This window comes from Staurois parvus, unplaced genomic scaffold (genome assembly GCF_062004578.1).
Source record: "Staurois parvus isolate SC_StPar_1 unplaced genomic scaffold, SC_StPar_1.0 ptg000213l, whole genome shotgun sequence".
Classification (NCBI taxonomy): domain Eukaryota; kingdom Metazoa; phylum Chordata; class Amphibia; order Anura; family Ranidae; genus Staurois; species Staurois parvus.
The window spans coordinates 1,016,982-1,031,995 of NW_028318009.1; the positions used below are offsets into that span (position 1 = coordinate 1,016,982).

The following is a 15,014-nucleotide window of genomic DNA, read 5'->3' on the forward strand; positions in this document are numbered from 1 at the left end:
CAAAGCAATCAATATACACTTATTGGGATTTTTTTTACCAAAAACATGTAGCAGAATACATTTTGGCTTAAATTTATGACTAACTTTGAGTTTACGATATATTTTTTATAGCTGAAAGTAGAAAATATTGTTTTTTTCAAGATTTTTGTGTTTTTTTTGTTTATAGCGCAAAAAATAAAAAGCGCACAGATGATAAAATACCATCAAAAGAAAGCTCTATTTGTGTGAAAAAAAAGACGTAAATTTCGTTTGGGTACAGCATTGCATGACCGCGCAATTATCATTTGAATTAGTGCAGCACCAAACAGCAAAAAAAGACCTGGTCATTAAGGGGGGTAAATCCTCAAGAGCTCAAGTGGTTAAAGTGATCCTACTGCATAAAGAAAACCTGTAGAGCTAAAGAGAACCTGTGGACCTCACATAATATTTAGTATAAGTAATCTTACAGAAAGCTGTCAGGCTGCAGACATGCAACAGAAGACAACCAAAGTCTATGGGCAATGTTACAATAAATGTTCAGAGACTGGAAACACATTACATGAAACTGCTAGACTAGACATCCAGTTAATGTATCCACATTGGTGCTCCCTTAAAATAACAAATATTTCTTTCAGCAAAATTCATTAAACACCAAAGGGGGCTAACCTGAGGGCTATGCAGTAGGTGTTAAAGAATCGCAAATCCAGCACCATGGATTTAGAGGTGTCATCATAGACCTCCCCCCTCCGTGTCAACCATTCACAGAGAATGGAATGGCTACAAGCCCCATCTGCCACTGCAGCAGAGGGATTTCCAGATCTCATTGGAACACAAGTGCAGTGACGTCACCAAATTCGTAGTTTATCATATACATCCTTCAGCTCCATAACAGAGGTACTGTACTGTACCTTCTGTTATGTACCGTCTTGAAAATATTCTACAGGAGCCTGCGCACTATGCCTGCATAGCAATTGTTGCAGTTACAATTTTTGACAGAGTTCAATGCAAAATCAAATAAATGCACATTTTTTATTTTACAAATGTTGGCACATTTATAAAATTTTTGCAAAGGGTGAACTATGCCTTTAAGTCACTGACCTATATCAAGTAAGTTGTTCGGGAGCTTTAACTATGTACACCACACTTGCTCCAACTTGGTAGCCTAACTGTATTGAAATCAGATGCATGATGCATTGCATGAACAGGAAACGGTCTACAGGACTTTAGCAATGGCAGCACAAGTAGGTCTTTAAGGTCTGTGTACCAATCACTTACAGTTCACTGCCAGTGGGAATGATGAAGGAGTCCCACCATTCAATCTCTGGGATTTCTCCTTCTCTTAGTTCCTTTTTGGGTGCGATTAGAGCTAATCTGGTAGAAGCCTGGATGCCGGTTTTCTTGGCAGCCTGGGAGATTTCCGCCTGGAGTTTTTCCAGCTGAGCCTGTTTGACAAACAATTTTTAAACCAATGACAAACACTGCTGGAATTTATTTACACTGCTACATCTAAATGGGAAAAATTAGTGTCATAGAAATGGTGACTGGCCAACTGTGCCTGATCCCACCCCAGAGGGAGCCTAGAGAACCGTCATCAAAACGAAAGTTGCACGAACCAAAGTATTTTTTTTTTTACATTTTAGGGTAAAAACCTTTGCCAGGGTCCATTGCCATTTGTGTACCTGTTGGGGAGACTTCCTCTCTACTTGTCCTGATGATCATGGGAACAAAAATGTCAAGAGAATCTAACAGCTCACTGCTATTGTCCCAGAAGAATAGATGTGGGTTCTACCCATAAGAAAACCTGAGATTTCTACTTGAAGCATCCCAGTAACATTATTATTATTATTATAAAGTATTTATAGAGTGCCAATAGTTCGCTCAGCGCAGTACATTACAAAGGGGAACAGAACATGTGACAGAACAATACCAATACAATGCAAAACAAAAGGGGATCGAGGGCCCTGCTCTTTCGAGCTTACAATCTAGGAGGGAAGGGATGGTGGCACAGGAGGAGAAAGCTGTGGGGGATGGAGTGGTAGGAAGAGTGGAGGAGGTCGGCAAGTTAGCAGGGGGTGGGGTAGGCTTCCCTGAAGAGATGGGTTTTCAGGGTGCGCCTAAAGGAGAGGAGAGTAGGCGATAATCTGATGGGTTGGGGCAGGGAGTTCCAGAGGATGGGTGACACCCTGGAGAAGTCCTGGAGGCGGGCATGGGAGGAGGAGACCAGGGAACTAGAGAGAAGGAGGTCTTGTGAGGAGCGGAGTGTGTGTGCTGGGCGGTACTTGGATATTAGGTCGGTGATTTAGTTCGGGGCAGTATGGTGGACGGCTTTGTACGTCAGTGTTAGGATTTTGAATTTGATCTGTTGCACAATCGGAAGCCAGTGGAGGGATTGGCAGAGGGGGGTGGCGGAAATGGAGCGGTTGGAAAGGTGAATGAGTCTGGAAGCCGTATTCAGGATGGACTGTAGCGGGGATAGCCAGCGGCGAGGCAGGCCAGTGAGGAGGGAGTTGCAGTAATCGAGTCGTGATATGATGAGGGAGTGGATGAGCTGTTTAGTGGTTTCTGGGGTTAGGAACGTGCGGATTTTGGCGATGTTGCGGAGGTGGAGTCTGCACGAGTTTGTTAAAGATTGGACTTGGGGCTGGAAGGATAGGTTGGAGTCCAGAATGACACCAAGTACTCTGGCCTGCGGGGCGGGTTTGATGGTGGCGTTGTTGGATGTGATGGAGAAGTCAATGGGGGGTGGGGTCCGGGCTGGGGGGGGGGGGGAAAGACAAGAAATTCAGTTTTGGAGAGGTTCAGTTTAAGGAAGTGGAGCGACATCCAGTCTGATATGTCGCTCAGTAGGTGTGTGATTCGGGAGGAGACTGAGGGGGTGAGGTGGGGGGTTGAGAGATAGATTTGTGTGTCTTTGGCATATAGGTGGTAGTTGAAGCCACATGCTTACAATTTATGAATAAAAGAAGCAGGATGGAGAATGATTACAGTATAGGAACACTTAAGAAAAAGGAAATGTAGATACCTTTGTTCGCAGCCTCTGAGCGATTTTCTCGAATTTCCCCTTTTCATAAAACTTGAAGGCCCGTTTCGGCCTCTGTGCAGGTGTGAACTGAACTCGAGGGTCGAAAAAGCTGTTTGACTCCAAGTCTTCTGAAGGTTTCTCCTTCAGCTGTTGTTTGAACTGTTCCCTCTTCACAGCTCGAATGTTGGCTTTTAAAGTGGGCATGCGATGGGTCAACTCTATCTCTTTTCCTGAGGCATCTACTGTGCGACCCTGGTCATCCAAAATAAGGGGAGTGGGTTTTGATTGGTCCTTTAACTCTACTTTCCTATGAAGGACAATAACATATATTAGTGATCCCACACAGCTTTACTTCACATCAACAAGTAACATGGTAACCCAAGTTTGCGCATTCTTTGGTGTCAGTGACCACAATCACAACCCACATCATAGGTGTCAGTGACTGCAATAATAACCCCATCACTGGTGTTAGTAACCACAATAATAACCCCATCATTGGTGTCAGTGACAACAATAATAATCCTTAGCGCAGTAGCAGTGATGTTCAGAACGTGGTCCAGACAGGACAGTCACCCGGTCCGTATTTGGACCGCGGTCCGCCATTTAGTGATGCCTGGTCTATAGATATAAAAAATTATATATCTTCTGTTCTTGGCTGCATTAGAAGCTCAGAGAGCTGGGGGAATAGAAACAGCAGTACACTGATCTTCCCAGTGAATGGGTATTCGGGAAAGGGGGGGGGGGGGTGTTATTGCTGAATTAGGCACAGAGATGAAATATGAACATGGCTCTGTAGTTTACTGGTTACATTCTAACAAACAGCCAAAACATTATGGCAAATGCCTTTTAAGTATTTTAAATTAAGAATATCAGGAAACAGGCAGAAAGAGCTGATACTTACGGAGGAGCAATTCCCATGGCATGCAAGTTAGCCAAGCCCACCATATTGGCAGTTCCTAAAAGGTCAATTTTTGATGCCAGCTTGGCTTGGATTTGAGCCTGAAGTTCGGCTGCTTTTCTGGCCTTCTCAATAGCGTCGTTCATAAATGTGGCAGCTTGGGATGGCTGGATGGTGTTACCAATGAGGGACCGTTCAGGCTGGGAGGATGACATTTTGGACTGTGCAAAGAGAAAAGGAAAATAGATGGTAAAACTGAATTCCAGGGAAACATCTAAACACACAGATAAAATGCATTATTACCTGTAAAATGATTTTTATTTCTATCCATCCTTTTTTAAGATTGGCACAACTACCACACCAAAATGAACTGTCTGGTAGGACAGGAGACCTGATTTTCACTACACTTACTGGTCTCATCCCTCCCCCAGTTTGTAACTGGAAAATGAAAGAAAATGTAGCACATGGACAAGCTCATCTCTCTCCCATTTTCCAATCAGCATGCTCCTTGCACAACTGACTGCTCCTTGTGCTGCTTCTCCCACCACCAGTGGTTGAAAAAGGCTGACGCCAAGTCAAATTCAGGTACAAAACTTCCCAGTAAAAATCCTTTTTTGTACATCACAGACTCTAGGTTATATGCAATCACCTTCAGATGAGTGGATACTGGAAAACAGAATTGTGAGGCAGCCCACATCCCCTATTAATCCTAGCAATCCTTAGTTTTGTTGTAAGCCATCAGATAAAACGGTAAAAGAAAGGAGATGGTGTCTTGTACTGCACTCCAGAAAAAGGATTTTATGAGCATGTCAAAAATTGCCTATTTCTTAATCGTACAGTAAACAGGCTCCTTTAATCATAGAGCCTGGGGCATCCCCAAACAAAATTACAGAAGGAAGGGCCACGCAGTAACAACATCAACAGGTCTAAAAACAAATGGAATTAGGTTCCATTCTCAAATAGCAGCTTGAAGCATCATACAACTGAATCTGGTGTCAGGAGAGGCGTGAACATCCATCTGGTACAATTTGTGTGAAGCGAGGACCAGGTCGGAGTATTTGCAAATCTGAGAAACGGATGCCTGGTGCTGGAAACCCCTAGGAATACAGACTGAATGAGTCAAGTGAACCTTAGCAGGAAAGAGGAACCTTGCCCTTCAAGGCGTAAGTCTTCGCGGTAACCTGCCCAATCCACCTAGAAGGAGCGGAATAAGACACAGGATACCTCTTTCGAGAGACAGCCGGCAAGAAAAGATTATCTGAATTTAAATAGAAGCAGTCGCCAAAAGGTAAACCCGCATTGCTTTCATCACATCCAAACATTGGAGAGAAAGATCTTTAGGATGGTTCGGAAGTTGTAAAAGAGAAGACAGGACAAGTGCTGATTCAGGTGGAAAGAAGAGTTAACCTTAGGAAGATTTTTATGTCTCAAAACTACCTTGTCCTTATAGAGAAACAGGAAAGACTCTAAACCAGTGGTTCTTAACCTGGGTTCGATCAAACCCCAGGGGTTCAGTGAGTCAGTCTCGCGGGTTCGGCAGAGGTGAAGACCCACACCCGACTCATATGATTCGTGCAGTAAATATTCATTATTATGTTTTTGTTTTTGTGTGAAAATCATGTTTTAATGGTTTTGTTCTTTGTTCTTAACGGTTTTGTTCATTTTGCGCACCTATGTATAAATATATACCTATGTTTTGAATTTTAAAAATCATATTTTATTTTTCCAATTAAGAAGGGTTCGGTGAATGCGCATATGAAACTGGTGGGGTTCAGTACCTCCAACAAGGTTAAGAACCACTGCTCTAAACAATAGAAAGCCACCAGTTCAAGGACAGGTCTTGTCAACATGCTAGTCACAAGAAAAGCCACCGATCAAAAAAGTCAGCCAAGGAAATTTCCCTGATGGGCTCAAAGCGAGGCTTCTGAGAAGCCAACTAGATTGGAGTATGATCCCATGTGAATCATCAATTCTCTGAAGCAGCCGAGGAAGAAACCATACTGGAGGAAACACGTAGGTGAGATAAAAAAAAAATCCCTCTGTGGGATATTTGAGTTCAAGAGACAGAACAGAGTGTCGTACATTAGGAAAATTCCATGTCGTTAATTGTCTAAGTAACACTGAGAAAACCTAATTCCTGGGTGAGTTTTAATGCTTCCCAAAGTCATATCCTTGTTCTCTGATGCCAATTCACTGTCCAATGAGAAGGCTATAGGTGGCTAGGGATTTCTAACCACAAAAGTGATCTGTCTAAATAGGAACTTTCTGGGCGAGCGGTGTGGAAAAACACTTAGTCCATTGTTTTATCACCTGATCTAAATGCAGGCCATTGTTTTAATCACCTGACCTAAATGCAGGCCATTGTTTAAAAACAAATCCCGATCCCCACAGAAATCAGGATTGTCTTTCAGTATTTGTGCGTGTATACTCGAATATATAACTGCCAAGCTTCCTGCTTGTGTGTGCATGCCCACAGATACATGAGCATGTGATATACAGCCCATTCTTGTTTTATTTTTCCTGACATACAGATACTCCAAAAAAAAAAAAAAAAAAAAAATAAAAAGTAAGAAAGGCTAAGAATGGTAACTGCAAAAATCTTTTTTTTTTCCCCCACTGAAGGACGCAGGTCACATTTTTAGACTCTGGACATCCAAAAGCAGTCCAACTAAGGGCCGAGAGAAACAACAGAAAACAGACTGTTTGTAGCTCAAAAAGCAGCCTGAAGGATCCAACACTGGGTTTGGCAACGCCCAGGTGAGGCTTGAATATCCATCAGGTTAAACTTAAAACAAAAAACAGAAGACCTTAAAAACAGGGAAAAGTTGCAAGATGCCAAAAAGATCAAGAAGCACTCACAGATCTGGTACAGCATGACTTAAAAGGAAAGCATGGCACAGTATCCATAAGCTTGGATCACGTTCTGCCCAAGTCACCTAAAGATGGACGGAAAAGTCACGGTACCCATATGGGGTCCAACCAGAAAACAAAAGGCATATTCACCTTCCTGAAGAAGTAGTAGCTGTGAAGGCTCTCACAGCCTGAACTACATGCAGACATTAGGGGGAAACTTTCTATTGGTAAATCAGTTTTAGAGAGGGACAGGCCTGGACATCAACACCCCTTTGTCATGAAGCATAACCAGAAAGGGTTCCATGCAGGATAAAGCTGCCATTTCAGACATTAGCCTCATAGAGGTGATGACCTAAAAAACATATCAAGGAGTGAAAGACCAAAATTATGTGAAACTAAAACAGACCGAAGAGAACTTGTCCTTAAAAGCGCAGCTGAAGAAAAGAGGGTTCATCCCATGAAGAAAATCGTAGGGTAGAAGCCCTAAAACTTTACTATGGCAAGATCAAGCTACACTTTGCAGTGGATTTTCACTAGCAGCTGGCAGATACAGTGGATACAAAAAAGTCTATACACCCCTATCACGGGGTGTCAGGTTTCTGTGATGTAAAAAAAATTAGACAAAGATAAACTATTTCAAAACTTTTTCCACCTTTAATGTAACTTATAAACTGGACAACTCAATTGAAAAACAAACTGAAATATTTGGGGGGGGGGGGGGGGGGGGGGGGGGGGGAGTAAACATAAAAAACTAAAATAATGTGGTTGCATACGTGTGCACACCTCTAACTGGGGATGTAGATGTTCAGAATTAAGCAATCACATTCAAAAGGCTGTTAAATAGGAGTCAGTACACACCTGCCTTCATTTAAAGTGCCTCTGATTAGCCCCAAATAAAGTTCAGCTGTTCTAGTAGGTCTTTCCTGACATTTTCTTAGTCACATCCTACAGCAAAAGCCATGGTCCGCACGGAGCTTCCAAAGCATCAGAGGGATCTCATTGTTAAAAGGTAGCAGTCAGGAGACGGGTACAAAAGAATTTCCAAGGCATTAGATATACCATGGAACACAGTGAAGACGGTCATCATCAATTGGAGAAAATATGGCGCAACAGTGACATAACCAAGAACTGGGCGTCCCTCCAAAATTGATGAAAAGTTAAGAAAACTGGTCTGGGAGGCTGCCAAGAGGCGTACAGCAACATAAAAGGAGCTGCACGAATATCTGGCAAGTACTGGCTGTGTGGTACCAGTGACAACAATCTCCCGTATTCTTCAGATGTCTGGGCTATGGGGTGGAGTGGCAAGACGGAAGCCTTTTCTTATGAAGAAAAACATCCAAGCCCGGCTAAATTTTGCAAAAACACATCTGAAGTCTCCCAAAAGCATGTGGGAAAAGGTGTTATGGTCGATGAAACCAAGCTTGAACTTCTTGGCCATAATTCCAAAAGATGTGTTTGGCGCAAAAACAACACTGCACATCACCAAAAGAACACCATACCCACTGTGAAGCATGGTGGTGGCATCATGCTTTAGGGCTGTTTTTCTTCAGCTGGAACTGGGGCCTTAGTTAAGGTAGAGAGAATTATGAACAGTTGCAAATACCAGTCAATATCAGCACAAAACCATCAGGCTTCTGCTAGAAAGCTGAACATGAAGAGGAACTTCATTTTTCAGCAAGACAACGACCCAAAGCATACATCCAAATCAACAAAAGAATGGCTTCACCAGACGAAAATGAAAGGAATGGCCTAGTCAGAGCCCAGACTTGAATCTGATCGAACATCTGTGGGATGATCTAAAGAGGGCTGTGCACAGTAGATGCCCTCGCAATTGGACAGATTTGTGGTGTTTTTGCAAGGAAGAGTGGGCAAATATAGCCTAATGTCAAGTCAAAATGTGCCATGCTGATAGACTCATCCCCAAAAAAGACGGAGTGTTGGAATCAAATCAAAAGGGGCTTCAACAAAGTATTAGTTTAGGGGTGTGCACACTTATGCAACCATATTATTTTAGCTTTTTATTTTTACTTCCCTCCACCTAAAAGATTTCAATTTGTTGTTCAACTGAGTTGTACAGTTTATAGGTCACATTAAAAGGTGGAAAAAGTTCTGAAATTATTTATCTTTGGCTCATTTTTTTACATCACAGAAACCTGACATTTTAACAGGGGTGTGTAGACTTTTTATATCCACTGTAAACCACACCTTGCCGACTGATCCTTTACTATAGTGAGTGAAGCCTGCACTGTGCAGTGGATGTTAACTGGCAGCTAGATCACACAGTTCAGAGAGCACTGACTGATTATTGTAAGCGCAGGGGCCGCATTTATTATTGGGATTCATATAATCTGTGCTGATCCATTCCCCTGCCGTGCCGAATGATGGTGCTTGTGTGTCTGCTGTCATAGACGAGCACTGTCAATCAGTGCTTATTACACATTCGTCTTTTTGTAAGCAGTGTGGCTAAACAGCAGTGGGGAACATACTGTCAACCATGCTAGCCCAACTTCAATATCAAACAGAAAGACAAAATAAAGATAAGACTTCTAAGTATCCATAATTAAAAATGAAAGTGAGAGAATGGTATGAAATCAATAAAAACCCCATTGGTCACCTTTGTATCCTGAGAAATAATTTTGCTACAAAAGGGCAATGGGTCACATACAGTGACTGAAGTGCCCAATGAACTATTTGTGAGTATTATGTTTTGTAGCATATTCATACTATGATGAACCATGACAGTGATGGCAAAAACAAAATAAAAGAACAATCCCAGCCATACCAGTGATGGAGGACTGACAAAGCTCAGCTGTTTCTTCCGCTCTTCAATCTGTCGGGTTGCCACTTCCATCATCTGTTTAATCTACAAAACAAATAAGAAAAATTTTATGAAGTGTTACTTAAGCAAACCACCTACACCGGTCGTAAACTGCGCCAAAAGCCATATGAATGGCTGAGCCGGGATGACGTCACTCTCGCGCATGCAAAGCTGCGGCACAGAGCTCTGAAGGAATGGAAAATCAAACACAGCAAAAACTTTACTCCTGCGCTGGGGATGGACTCAGCAGAGGCTGGAAAGACAATGTGAATGTTCTCGAATATGCACTGCTTGCTGCCCTCAACGGACCGGGTAGTCCAAAGTCACTAAATGCAAATGAAAAAACAAAAAGGACGCACTGGCCTAGAACATTATCGTTTAAAAATATTTATTGAAAGAATAAAAAAGTAGGTATCGTACTCACAATGGAAGAGGCTGAGTCCTTGAAATGCGTCAGCAAGTTGGTCATCCAGGGTTCCATTGTTGCGGACTCAGATAATACATTGATTGAACACCTTTGTTCATTGTGATATGCCTATGTTTTATATGTCCATTGTGAGTATGATACCTACTTTTTTATTCTTTCAATAAATATTTTTATCCGATAATGCACTAGGCCGGTGCGCCCTCTTTTTGTTTTTTCATTTGCATTCTTTGAAGGAACGGCACAGATATGGTGATGTCACCGGCTGCTGCAAAAGTAAATATCTCCTAAACGGGGCACGTTTAGGAGATATTTACTGTACCTATTGGTAAGCCACAGGTAAAAATCAAAGAAGTGGCTTTACTACCACTTTAAAATTTAGGGTCTTCAATTTTTAAAAATCTAGGGCGTTTTAGAACTATTTAACCATCTCAATACCACAGAGTACACCCCACTTCTTTACCAGTCCAATTTTCGGCACTGTAAAAAGGGGAAAAAAAGGAACCAACAATTTAAGAAAAACAAAACAAAAACAGTTTTCCTTACTTTCCAAAACATCACGACTAAAAATGCCTGGACAGTATGAAAATCCCCCAAATGATCCCTTTATGAAAAGTGGGCACCCCAAGGTGATCTTTTTCTTGGCCACAATTTTTTGAAAATGAATAAACATTCTGGTATTGAGATGGCTAAGGTGTACTTGGCTTTTAAAAGTCACCCACTGAAGCCAAGTGCAAATCTTCTGTTATAAGTGAAAGCTGAAAGTTCCCCGGAGGCTGAAGATGCATTGTATGCAATGTCCAGTTGTCATGGACTTTAAACCTGTGGGTTTTACACACATTAGCCAGCTTACCTGCATCTTGGTCAGCATACCAGGGCTCTCAGATGGGGGACCAGGGATCACTTCTGGATCTTCCACTTCTTCAAATCGCGGTACCCTTTTCCTCTTTGAATTAGAGGAATCCCTAGAGTCCCCATCTTCTCCAAACACTTCCTGAAACAAGAAAACAGGGGTGTGAATCCAGCACATTATAACTGAGAAATCACATGTTTTGTCCCTCTTTGCTTCAGTAAGCAACACTGAATTCAGGTGCCACTCAGTCCAGTCTAAATGACGCATGGCACTTTTTAGAAGCCTAAAATGTTTATAATTTAAAGGATAAGTTCACCTTTTATAACTTGTTACATGGTATGAAAGGACCAGGCCCCGCTCCCCTGCTTTCTCCACCCCCCCCCCCCCCCAGCTAAATGTGAGAAATGTTTAAAAATGCGGACAAGCGGGGCCGGAAGGCTGGGTCACTCATTCACAGTTCTCTGTGAATGAAAACACTACAAGTCCCAACATCCTTGGTGGCTGTTGGCTTGTAGTTCTCAATCAACTACCTCTAAGCTGTGAGTGCTGTGGTAGTTCGTGGATTCCTCCTGTCAGAGTGTATCGGCTTGCTTTTGCTTGTATGGGATGTAAGGGCAGGCAGATATACTGACAGGCAACCTACCTGGAGTGCCCAGAAGTACAAGGTGTTCAGTGCTCAGAGACATGGCCAAGGTAAGGAAGTTTTTTTATTTAGTTGCATAATAATTCTGCACACTAATAGTTGCCCAATAATTCTGCACACATAGATAGTCTCCTAAGAAAACCAAAACCTCACTTTTACTATCTTAACCTCTTCACACCGGCCGAACGCAAATGTGCGGCCTCCCGGCGTCTGGGCCTAGACGCCGAGCGGCCGCACATTTGCGTTCTATTAAAAAAGGACATATGTGCAGAGAGCGCGCGCCCTGCGCGCTCTCAGCACACATGTCCGGTACTCATGTGACCGCCGTGACGGAGCATCACGGCAGTCACATGACCTTAACTCCGCCCCTCCTCCCAACTTCTGAAACTCTTAAAGGGCTGGGAGGCGTCTGCATGAAGAGGTTAAATATTCAGGTTTGAGATTTATTAACATTTTGGATTTACCGAGAGCACTGTAGTTGTTCATGCATGAAATCACTCCTCAAAAATACAACTCTCCTAATAATTGTGCATTCTGTATATATATATATATATATATATATATATATATATATATATATATATATATATATACACATATATATACACATCTCAACTTCAGCAGTGTAAGTCAATCCTGATGCCTCTTCCCCCTGAAAAGCAGCAATTGGTAGTTTAAAAAATATGCCAAATCACAACATACAGCAAATGTTCTCAAACATGCTGCCATGTGGTTCTGGAAATGAGATACAGTGTGGCAATACACAGAAAAATGACCTAGTGTTTCTATAGCCTAGGGATCCAGAATTAGATAAAAGCGAATGCATGTTTTTCTTTTTACAATCACTGAAACCTAACCATTCAGACATTTAAAGGTCAAGTTCACCTTTAGAAACATGTTACAGGAATATTCAGGGTGTAACATGTTACTACAGCACCTGCCAGCACCCCAACCTGACCTGCCATTGTGACAGCGTGTGGGGGATCCTCTCCCCGCCCCAAGTGCCTGTGATACATATGTGACATGAGTGTATAGGGTGTATGGATGAGAAGTGATTGACACTCAACTGTCATAATGCTAACGATTATAACCATTAGATGGGTAACTGGAGTTCAAAATAACATGTTGGAAGTGTACATTAAACCAGTTAAAACCAGTTGAAACCAGAGATGTGGCTGATATTCACCAGATGTGAATTCCATCAAAATAGGTAACTACGCGTGATGGCACAGCCGATCACGCGTTGACTCTAACTACTCCGCAGAATCATACATGACGTTATATAACCAGGAGATACTGCGCATGGCAGTAGATAAAGACATTCCAAACTATGTATATAAAAGACGGGGGATTCTAGGGGAATTTGGGACTCATTGAAGATGCGGCAGACGTGCCTTGCGGTGATTTCCCGGATTCCCCTTTGCTGACTGTTGGAGTCCCCCAGTCACTGGGCAACGGGTGATGCTACAATATCCGGTGATGTATTGATGCTTTATTCTTGCTATAATATGATCTAAATATGATTTGCAATTCTGACAATTCTTATGTTATTATACTAACAGAACTTATTCAATAAATCATGTTTTGCTTTAATATTTATTAAGCCTAATCCGTGTATTAGTGAGCGATTTGTAGTAGTGTTAAAAACACTTTGTTTTGAGGCAAAACAGTGCCACAATTCAATTATAGTGCAACAGTGCAGAGCTCCGCCCACACAGCCACATCTTTCCTTCACAGTTTCCTGTGAATTAATAGACTACAAGTACCATAACCCATTGCAGCAGACGAATTGTAGTTCTCAATGAACTGTGAGGGTGCTGGTGAGCACTCCCATCATCGATCTGCCTGGATCTCTGTCTGCCTGTACGGGAGGTGTGGGTAGACAGCTGTACTGACAGTCTGCAGGAGCCTGACACTGCACCCGTGATCTGATCGTGGGTGCATTGCTTTACAGGCTCCTAAGAAAAAACCAAATCCACATCATTTTACCTGCAAAAAATATGCATTTGTTTTTATTTTTTTAAAGATGTGAACTTATCTTTTAAATCAGCCTTTCACCCCCAACCACCACTCTTCAAAAAAAGAATAAAAAACAAACATTGCTGTTGGGCATAAACAGCAGGCACAGAGGTGCCTATACCTACAGTAGCCTCCAAGCCCCAGTGATGCAGCACAATGTTGGGTCATTCTGAAGAAAAGGTCTGAACCGCCTCCCAGATACATCTATTTGCCTATCCCTATGAAGGACTGCCTCGCTAACCAAGTGAAATACGCAGAAGTCAAAAAGGGGCCAGCCAGCTTTAACACACCCAGGAAATGACAAAATGTTGTCAGCCAGAACAGCCCATCCTTTGGGTGTAGCAGTAACTGGAGTATTTTCCTAACCGTGTTTCTTCAGCCAAGTCAAGCATCAGCTCTTTGTACACAGTATCTGTGTGACCTCAGTAAACCCCATACCTTCATTTCTCTCTTTCGGCTTCTATCGCTGCTCGACTTTGAATGCCTTGAAGAGCCTCGGCTTTCCTTGACAGCATCATATAACTTGTCAACAAAACGCATTGTGGAATCGTCAAGGAATGGCCTCAGATGATCTACAGGAGAATGGCGATATCAGAAACTGCTTCTTAAACAAACAACCAGACAATAATTACATGAGCTAACTGATTAACCACACAAGTAATGAAAGATTAATCGTCTTGACACACACAGAAAATAGACATTTTTATAGGTAAAGCTCTGGAGCCATCGTCCCCATTCTTGCTTCACTATCTAGTGAGTCAGAGATATAAAATATAAACCGATCAGCCATAACATTATGACAACCCACCATAACCCGTCAAGGCATGGACTCCACTAGACCTCTATAGGTATGCTGTTGTATCTGGTACCAAGCCGCCAGTAGCAGATCCTTTAAGTTCTATAAGTTGCGAGGAGGGGCCTCCATGGATCGGACTTGTTTTGCCAGAACATTCCACAAATGCTCATTTCCCCCTGATGAAGCCACATGACCGGTGGCGTAACGCGTAGGGGAGGGGCTCTGACGTCACCGCGTGCAGTCGGCTTTTCTGGCGAGTACAGACACAGTGTGTGTTAACACACTGCTACCTTTTCTTCTTAAAGGCTTGTTTATTTTAATGAAAATGTGAGTGTGACAGAGTTTGGCAACAAAAGGAGTTTTAGAAGGATAAAACACTATCTTCTGTTTTTCTTTGCAATTATATATGTGGAGTTTGCTGGAGTAATTCTGGAGGATTGTTCCCCTGGAGGGGAGGAGGGGGGAAGATTCATCCATCCACGCACCCATAAATCCATACAAGATAAGGAGGAGAGGAGTGACACCAGGTTAACCAGGAAAACTGCGGTTTGGAGAGGTTGTTTGAAAGTGATAAGCAGCCAAGCATACTTCATCCTTTTATAGGATAAACTGCGTGATTTAGCCTGTTGAGGCTGGAGACGGAGGTGAGCGCATGATAGAGCTGTATTCATGCTGCAAAAGTTTTTGGAACCTGGAGTGTATTCATCTA

At 42.5% G+C, this 15,014-nt stretch overlaps 1 protein-coding gene across 1 annotated transcript in view; it reads right to left on the reverse strand.

Annotated features, from left to right (window-relative positions):
• The window catches only part of PRPF3 (pre-mRNA processing factor 3), a 46,568-nt gene that overhangs the window by 18,384 nt on the left and 13,170 nt on the right, over nt 1-15,014 (reverse strand). Inside the window, exons 3-8 of the mRNA XM_089678950.1 lie at nt 13,948-14,081; nt 10,848-10,988; nt 9,535-9,615; nt 3,903-4,120; nt 3,002-3,308; nt 1,255-1,421 (exon numbers count right to left, since the gene is read on the reverse strand). Of these exons, the coding sequence (XP_089535076.1) occupies nt 1,255-1,421; nt 3,002-3,308; nt 3,903-4,120; nt 9,535-9,615; nt 10,848-10,988; nt 13,948-14,081 (1,048 nt within the window). The remainder of the gene's footprint in view (nt 1-1,254; nt 1,422-3,001; nt 3,309-3,902; nt 4,121-9,534; nt 9,616-10,847; nt 10,989-13,947; nt 14,082-15,014) is intronic.